General features: G+C 36.0%; 1 protein-coding gene across 1 annotated transcript; it reads left to right on the top strand.

Annotated features, from left to right (window-relative positions):
- The first annotated feature begins 4,129 nt into the window (after nt 1-4,129).
- On the top strand, nt 4,130-7,558 carry LOC107083564 (trypsinogen-like protein 3). Its single transcript, XM_015372882.1, has 5 exons — nt 4,130-4,169; nt 4,260-4,392; nt 4,530-4,783; nt 7,095-7,228; nt 7,373-7,558. The coding sequence occupies exons 1-5, from the start codon at nt 4,130-4,132 to the stop codon at nt 7,556-7,558; spliced, it is 747 nt and encodes a 248-aa protein (XP_015228368.1).
- Nucleotides 7,559-9,397: the final 1,839 nt, after the last annotated feature.

Genomic DNA, 9,397 nt, shown 5'->3' with positions numbered 1-9,397 from the left:
TCCACTTTTTAGGCAGACCTGTGAAAACACCATTGCAGTAATCAATTCGATTAAAAATAAACGCTTGGATTAGTTTTTCCAGATCAGGCTGGGACATTGGTCCTTTAATCCTGGAAATGTTGTTCAGGTGATAGAAAGCCGACCTTGTAATTGACTTTAAATGCTTTTTGAGGTTCAAGTCTGAATCCAGCACTACACCTAGATTTCGGACCTGATCAGTGGTTACTAGCTGAAGCGACTGAAGCTGTGTGCTAACTTAGATCTTTCCTCTATTGGTCCAAAGATTATTACTTCAATTTTGTTTTTATTCAGTTGAAGAAAATTATGGCACATCCAGGCATGGATTTCTTCTAAGCATTTCCTCAGTGCTTGAATTGGTTCATAATCACCATGTGACATGGTGATGTAAAGCTGTGTGTCATCTGCATAGTTATGGTAGCTGATGTTGTTTTTTATTACTTGAGCAAGAAGGAGCATGTAGATATTGAATAGGAGGGGACCCAGGATGCACCCTTGGGGAACCCCACATGTGATTTTTGTCATCTCTGATGTAAAGTTACCTACTGATACAAAAAAGTCCCTGTCCTTTAAGTAGGATTTAAACCAGTTGAGAGCTGTACCAGAGAGGCCGACCCAGTTTTCCAGGCGCTCTAACAGGATGGAGTGATCTACAGTATCAAATGCTGAACTGAGGTCCAATAGTACCAGCACTGTGGTTCTACCGCAGTCTGTATTTATACGGACATTAATGAACCTGTTTTTAATCATTCTCTCAGTTTTTTCATATGTATAGAAAAAATCTGTGTCAGTTCTCTTATCTTTTGCATCCTAACCCGACCCGATGATTGATGACCCTTCTTCACTTCATCATTGCCAATGGCCTGTTCTGTGCCTCCTTGTGTCGTCTGAGGCAAAGGGCATCCTGTCACCTCCTCAATGTCAGCACACCATCCCTCATTATGAAGCCCAGATGTAAAAATTTGTCTCTGTCCCCTCTGCAGTGTAATCTTTCCTGTGGCTCAAGAAAGATGAGTCCAGTTTCTCTCCAAACAAAGTTCATGGTTCATTTTTTTTTGTTATTCAAACAAAAGTAATATTCAGAACAAACAATGTTGTGTTTTTTTTTAAGCCTAAGATGTTAGTCCAACACATGAAACAACAAACAATACAGACAAAAAATTCAAGAAAAAACAAAACAAAACAAAAACCCAGTGTTGACTTGGATCCATTAAAAAATATCTCAGATCATCATGTCATTCATTTAGTACCTCTATTGGAATGACATGGGGTACTCTCAATGGGGGCTCAATTTCGCTCCAACAAAATCCATAAGCTTCACACTCTCATACTCAATTGTACCTTTTAGGACATATCACAACCACAGAAATTGAAAGAAAATCCGAGCTCTCCAAAATGACCTTAAGCTTATAGGCAGAAACAAAAATGTGAACTGGTTAAGATAAACAACTTTATTTTTTTTCATTCGAAACATGTGAAAACCTTCTTCCACTAACCACTGTTTTGCTTTCTGTTCTTTCAGAGAGTGAACCACTCTCTTCATGTAGGAACTAGATCTGGAGGGGCTGCCCCCCACTTGCACGAGCCCTTTGGGGAAAGCACTGCTACATCATGTTATCCTTGTTGCACTATATCCAGCAGGATTTCCTAAACATCCCCCGTCCCAACATAACCCATAATACATCAAATCTTTCTGCCAGTTTGGCAATGACTGCTCTACTTTGAATAACACAGAAAACAGGAACACTATGGTGACTTCTTAAACAAGGACACTGATGTTTTTTGTGACATGCTTGGGCTTTCACAACAGCAGCTATTAACCTTTAGAGCGAACTGTCACTCTGCATTTAATCAAATCCCCTTTTATTTGCTTTAGCTCACTCACAGTGAGACATGTCCCCCATAACTCCTTTTCCATGCTGCAAATGTCAGCATTTTTTCTTTATTATTTCACATTGTTTTGAATACTTTAAATGGAGTTGTTTATCCTCATTAGTGTATCTCACTTTACTATCAAATTGCTGTTTTGTTACTATTTTATTAATGCATAAAATACCTAAAACCACAGTTGTGACAATTCACATGGTCATTAAAAGCTGCGCAACATGTAAAGGCTGGTAACAAAATTGCAACATAGTAAATCAATAATCTACTGTAATAAAAACACACAAACTAAGTCCTAACTCTTATCTTCTTTATTATATACAGACAATAAGAAGATATTTCATATACCCAGAAATCCCCGGCAAGGAGGCATGGCAACACTATTTCAGTCAGACTTGCAGATTACTCCACAGTCAGTTAATAATTACAACTCTTTTGAACATTTAACCCTTAATTTCCCTCATTGAATTTGGTCCTTACTCTGAAGTTTTAGATGAGTTTTCAGAGTTTCTATCTGATAAAGTTTTAAATACTGACAATATCATAGTGGGGGATTTTAACATCCATGCTGACATTGAAGGTGAGAGCTTAAATGCAGCCTTTAATGCTATCTTAGACCTGATTGGCTATGTTCATAATGTGAGTAGTCCCACACATTCTTATCCTAATGCTTTGGAGCTTGTGCTGACATATGGCATTGAATGTTGAAGAAATTACCGTATTTCCTCACAACCCTGTCCTCTTTGACCGCTTTGTAATAACCTTCTAAATTACTTTAACAGAGTTCTCCTCCCCAAAAGGAAGTTTTCACTTTAGATGAATATCAGATAATGCAGTTATACATTTTAAAGAATCTGTTCCACTTTCTCTCTCCTCTATGTCACTCAGCTGTGCTGTAGAAGGCAAACATTTAGTTTATTCCCCTGGTTGTGCAAGTTTACCAGAAGATTGTGACTATAATAATATGTAACTGGAATTCATAGTTAATAAATAGATAATTCAAATCAAGGGTAACACTATTATTAGTTGAATGATTATAACTGTAATTTGCTTACTCACCAGGGTTCTTAGTCTCTAACATTAAAGGATGGAGTCCTGGACTGGCTGTTTAAAATCCAGTTGTTTTCACCAATTTAGTTATTTAGACAATGGCTATATAAAGAGTTATTAATCACTACCCAAATGAATCTGTCTCTCTTCATTTGGATGTTACTGAAAGAGTGAATCCTGCTGGATTGATAAATCGATCACTGTGTAAAATAAACAAATTAAAATACAAATGCGCCTTAATTAGCTGATAATCACACAGTATTATTATATCTAATAACTAAACAGACACTAAACATTACTGAATAGGAAGCACAAGTAAATAAACAATTAAAAGGGGAAAATGTTTGACGTCCGTTCAAGAGTCTTTGAGGAATGTTAATGTTTCAAGGCTTAATGCATTAAAAGTGTCCTTTAGGATAGTAGCAGGCGAATGACAATAAACAATATTTTTGGTTAAGGGAAGGGAAACACCTGGATCTTTATCCTGTTTCAGATGTCTTAAATACAAACATAAAACCCTGTAACATACCCAAAGGAGGGGAGGAAGTGTGTTGTGGGGTTGATGGCAAGGGGTGCTGTAACACCCTGCAAAGAAGAGACTGTGCAAACAGGGATGCTAAAATATCCCTCTGTCTGTATGTTCCAGTCTTGAAACTCTATAGAGGAAAGCAAAACATGTTATTTTTGGTTGAAGGAGTTGTCTGAAGTAAAAAAAAAAACAAAAACAAAAAAACACAGGGCTGTTAACAATTGATGTGCCAAAAGCTTTTATGAAGAAAATGTATTTTTCATAAAGTTTATTTTTTTCAATTGTCGCTATAGCTATAGTCAAGCAAAAGGTTTGGATTGTGTCCTACGTTTTCTGTTTTTTTCCCAGAGCAATAAAAGTGGTGCAATAATAAATGCTGGAGGGTGTGGTAATATGTACTCTACGGTTTACTTTGTTCTCAGAAAAAACCCCCAACAGGAATTACAGTACACCACTAAAATAAACAAGCTGCTCAATGGATATCACTCTGATAAGAAACAGATTACAAGGCTGTGGAGAAATGACGCTGAATATTAATAATTAGTCTGCTCCTCCCCTTGACCTACCCAATTATCTCATATATAAAGCATACAGGTTAGTTCTCTTGTATGCAGTATTTCTGCTTTGGAAGAATCCCAGAGAAAAACAATGTACCTCTTACTCCTGGCTGTTACTGTTGGGCTTGCAGGTAAGATTTTGTTACGCATTCAAAGTCAAAAACAGGAAAAGCTTTAGTTCAATACTTTCGGATTCTCCTTACTGTCATTGGTGACTATAGGTGCATATCCCTTGGATGATCAGAAGGAGTGCCAACCTCACTCAAGACCTTGGCATGTGAGACTGAGTAATGGATGCAGCGGAGCTCTCATTGATGAATGGTGGATATTGACTTCACATGAGTGCAGTCCAATGTAAGTAACAGTAATTAATGCATCAAAAGAAAATCTGCTTTTAGGCAGAATAAATATATTTCATTTTGTAAAAAAAATGGTAATTTCATAAGTACACAAATGAAATTAATTGGATTGCTCTCCTTTGTTCTTTACAGACCCTATGAGACTATTGCATCTCTTGGCGAACATGACATAAGTGTGGAGGAAGGCAGTGAGCAGCACATCTTAGTTTCTGATGTGATTCTTCACAGCCCCTACCGCTCACCTTTGCACAGCCTCGCTATGGTGCGAATGTCTCAGCCTGCTGTCTTTAACAAAAATGTCCAGCCTATCCCACTGCCCACCCGCTGCCCACAGACCGGAGAGGTCTGCTCTGTCAGTGGCTGGGGCTCCACAGTCGCAAACCAATGTAAGTACATTTAAAGGCGGCCATGAAAACGTTGATCTCATTAATCTAGCAGGTAAGTACTGCGGTATGAAGTGCAGTATTGAAAAAAAAAAACAGCTTTATTAACAAAACAAAGCTCTTTAGGGTCAAGCCTTCATCCGAGTCACTAGGCTAAATACATAAATGCAGAAATACATAATATGCAAAATACATTTAAAGTACAATTAACTTTGTAATAAATGCAAAGGTATGTGAGCACAATTTAGAACAAAAATAGTAGTAAAAAAATTATTAAGCACAATGTGTAGCCTTAATGAGATACATCAAAGTATAATGATGTGCAAAATTTAATCAATTTTCATATTTGTCATGAAACTTTTTGAAATCCCTTTTAACATCTTTCTCTCAAATTTACAGATAAAAGGGTATTTTTTTATTTTCTTAAAGAAGGATTTATTTATCAAACTAATCCAAATTATTAAACTGCACTGATGGATTCCAAGAAAAAAAAAACACAGCAGAGAATTAATAATGAATCTAATCAGAAGCTGATTGCAGAAGTATGAGTGGACAAAACAAATATTGTACTGATTAGGGAGAAAAACAAATTTTTCTGAATATATGCTGCAACAATCACATCTTTTTCTACTAAATCTGAGTTTGCCGGGTTTTAATTCTGCCTCGCTTGTTCTTTCGTTTTATTTCTCTCTTTATCAATGTGTGAGCCTCAAACTCAGCTTCCTGAACCGTTAATCAGAGTAGTACTTCAGGAAACCTGCTGACTTGTAATGCCAGACAGACAATAGGTAAAAAGGTTTCATTTCATGGAACATTCTTTAGACTTCAGAAGAGACCAGAAATGTAAACAAAGTATCCTTGCAAAGAAAACAATTTCATACTAGAAGTTTATTTCCCATTTGAGGTTTCAAGCTTGTTAATAGTATGTTGAATAAAAAGACAGGACTACAAACTATCAGCGATGGCTATTGTTCAGCTAATATAAACATATATATTGCAGTTTTAGAAAACATACTTTGAACATAACTAAGAACCATGAAAAAATTATAGAATAATTTTTAAAGGTCCTTTATGGTAGAATGCTTTTTTCAGCCTTCTATAGTCAATTATAAGCATAAACATGATGAATTATTGCATGTGGCACTACAAAGTATTATTATTATTTTTTTTTTTTTATGAAATATGGGTTTTTTCAGGAGCTGTTTTTCCAAACAAAAGATTGGATGCTGCTGTTTCATGATATTAGAACAACCACAGCAAAGTAGTTATGTAGTGGTATTGGGGCGTTACCACATGTGGTTACACATATTCATGTCTATAAATGTACCACAATACTAAAGGGACTGATACTAGTATAATTTTCCTCCATCATTTTAACAAAGAGGTAGATCTGTGGGGCATTTACATTTATCTGGTCATATATATTCAGCAATGGCAGCTCTTCGACATTTTTAGTTCAGATCCAGCCGTTGGTTGATAACATTGCTCCCAAAAGTGCAGTGGAGATAGAGCTAGGCCATTTAAAGCTATACAAGAGATACAATTTTTAAGTGCATGTCAAAATAAATATTAACCTAAATGGAAGATTTCAGGAACTGAGTTAGTTAGTTGTCCATGCATTTTACTGCAAATTAAAATGCAAGCTACAGCTTTCTCACAGCTTATAAATGCTGCAAGGATTTTCGATCTGAATAAAAGTGGATAAAAAGAGCTGCAATAATCCAAATTGGAGGCAATAACAGCATAATTGACCTTCATTGTAATGTCAAAGCATCAGCTAATATAGTCATTCTACCTGTTGTCTTAAGCCTTTTTCAAGATTTGATCACTAATTAAAACACCTTAGTATGGAGCCCAAACATTATTTAACCCAGCAACACATTCCAGCTCATTCTGTAGAGAGTGTAGTTAAAAGTCAAGCTCATAAAAATAAACAAAGGTATTCTCTGTGAAGTTCATTCCTATTCTGGTTATAGGGGTCCCTAAGGAGGAGTGAACATTTTTTAAATTATTTCCATTTTTAATCAGTTTTTAATTACCTGGCAGGAAACCCAGTCAGTGATCAGAACTAATTAAAAGAGGAAGACTCTGAAAACAGGATTTACTAAATGATTAGATCTTCATGCTCTATATAATCTGTGAAATCCTGGGTAAAATGAAAAATCGCTTTGTTTAACGCTTGTAATAGGTAGCAATTTGACAAGTAATGGTTCATGGCTTTCAAACAGTTTAAAACACAGATAGGATATCTGTATGAATTGAACAATTTAAAATACATCAAAGTAACAACTTTCCTTCCTTCTACTTAAATTAGATTACCCCTCCTATCGCCTCAAGTGTCTAACTGTTCCTGTGGTGGATGATATGACTTGCTTGAATACCTTCCCTCCATACCTGTACTGGGGTGTCATGGTTTGTGCTGGTCAAGCAAACACAGATAACTGCCTGGTAAGCATGAATACGACGTTGATGAACTGCTGATGATCAAAGTGGCTGATGATGCTTTTCCTGTTCACATCTGGCTGATACACTTAGGTACTGTTTTCTATAAAGTAGACTTAAATATTGTTTATTGTGTATCTCTTTTTTTAGACGGGTAAAAGCAGCGTGATGGTGTGTGCTGGTGAACTGCAGGGATTGACATGGTTCAATCATGGCTGCCAGGATCCAGATCACCCCACAGTTTACACCAGGATGTGTAGTTACAATAGCTGGATCAAAGAAGTGATGACCCAGTATGCTCCACCAAAAACAACCCCTTCTTCCTGGACTACATAGACCTGTATCAGCTTCTAAAATAAAGTTACGGTACTCATTACAGAAATTATATTGTATTGTTTACTGAATGAGACAAGGTTATATTCTGTGTAACAAAAAGATATTTTGTTTTCTACTGCCAAGTAAATTTTCTCTGCAGGTTTCATGTCTTACTGCTTCCAATACATTTTTCTTTATTTTGATTGAAGTCACAAAAACTTATTTGATTTGCATCACAAGGTTAACACTAAAACCAATTAATTATGTAATTGTGTTTTTGTTTTTTTTTTACTAAAAAAATTGAATCTGTATTTTAACCCAAAAGTCTGCCTTTCGTTAGGTTTTTATTTTTTTTAATTTTTTATTATAAAGTTTTTAACACAATGAATGAACATGTTTAGTGATCGAATCTGATCATATGGCTCCACTGAGTTTAATTCCACACTAGATTAGCATTGGTTTATGAAAGGCCCTAGAAATAATGAAAGATCTCCTTTTATTTTCAAATGTTTGTATCTCTGTTATGATAAAGCCCCAGTTTCTTTCTCACTTCACAACATTTCCTAAAATGGAGCCAGACTGTTTTTTTCATTTTATTTTTTATTAGCTTGTACATATAATTAAAACAAAATATGGTGAAAACAAATTTACTCTATCACTGACACTGCTGCAGTAAGGGGGGTTTGAAATTACCCCATCCTGGTTTTAGGAATATTGTAATATACTGTACCTGTATTCTAGTCTTAAACCATTACAATCATAATAAAATCCAATCTTCCTTAATGTACATTTCTTTTATTTCCCAACCACATCAGTTCCCCTTTCAAAATGCAGAATAACAGTTCTGGTGAGAGAACACTAGAAACAGTTGTACAATGTCCTAGGTCATATAGTAGAATAACAATTTTTTCGGGTTTATGTATGAATGCAGCAAAAACAGGAAGAGACGGCAGAGACAGAGGAACAGGCCAGAATGAGGAGACAGAGATGGAACACGAAGCTGTTAAGAAATGGTGAAGAAAGTGCCTGCGGCTTGTTTTTAGAAGCTTGAATAAAAACAGTTTTTTTTCACAATATCTGGTATACTACTGAATTGCTTAAGCTTCTACAGTAATACTTTGCATTTTGATCAGTTATTGTGAATCAATTCAGTACAATTTCCTCAAAAGGTGACAGACTGGTGACCTGTCCAGTGTATACCTGCCTTTCCCTAAATAATGCTGGGATAAGCTCCAAAACTCCTGCAACCTAATGAAAAGACTAGGGGTTTAAAAAATGAATGAATGCCTCAAAGAGCAGTTTACTAATTATCTCTGCCAAGGAGGTTATGTTTTAGGAGAGTTTGTGTCCCTCATGCCAACATTAAATAAAAACAATCTATTTTGGCTATGATCCAGATCATAATATGGATACAGATTTTTTTTTTTTTCCCCCTAAAACTGTGAGATAGGGATATTTGGCGGACCAAGCAGTTCCCCTCTGAACCAGAAGGTGACAGCATTGACTATTGACAGCCTCAGCATTGAACTCACTGTCCAGAGGAATTTTCTTTACCAGAGCTTACTTATAGATGTAAGTCACAATTTGGGGCAAAATTGGCTGCTTGGAGTAGGTCTGCGCTCTCTGAGTGCTTTTGTAGTTTGTATATTTTGGTAACATTAGTTTTGCTGGTGAGTAGTAGTATTTAAATGGTCTTTGCATTTGAAGTAGCAGCAGGGGCGGATCTAGAAAAATATTTATGGGGTGGCAAGAGGGGGACAAGAATTTTTTAGGGGTGGCAACATATGGCATTTGTTTACACTGAATTTAATCACAGTTATCACAGTTTGGTGAGAATAGTATGTACAGTACTAGTGTTTC

The sequence above is a fragment of the Cyprinodon variegatus genome, unplaced genomic scaffold, assembly GCF_000732505.1.
Source record: "Cyprinodon variegatus isolate N-32 unplaced genomic scaffold, C_variegatus-1.0 Scaffold77, whole genome shotgun sequence".
NCBI classification, from domain to species: Eukaryota; Metazoa; Chordata; class Actinopteri; order Cyprinodontiformes; family Cyprinodontidae; genus Cyprinodon; species Cyprinodon variegatus.
The sequence above is the reverse complement of the archived record's forward strand: the minus strand, read 5'-3'. Positions and strand labels throughout refer to the sequence as shown.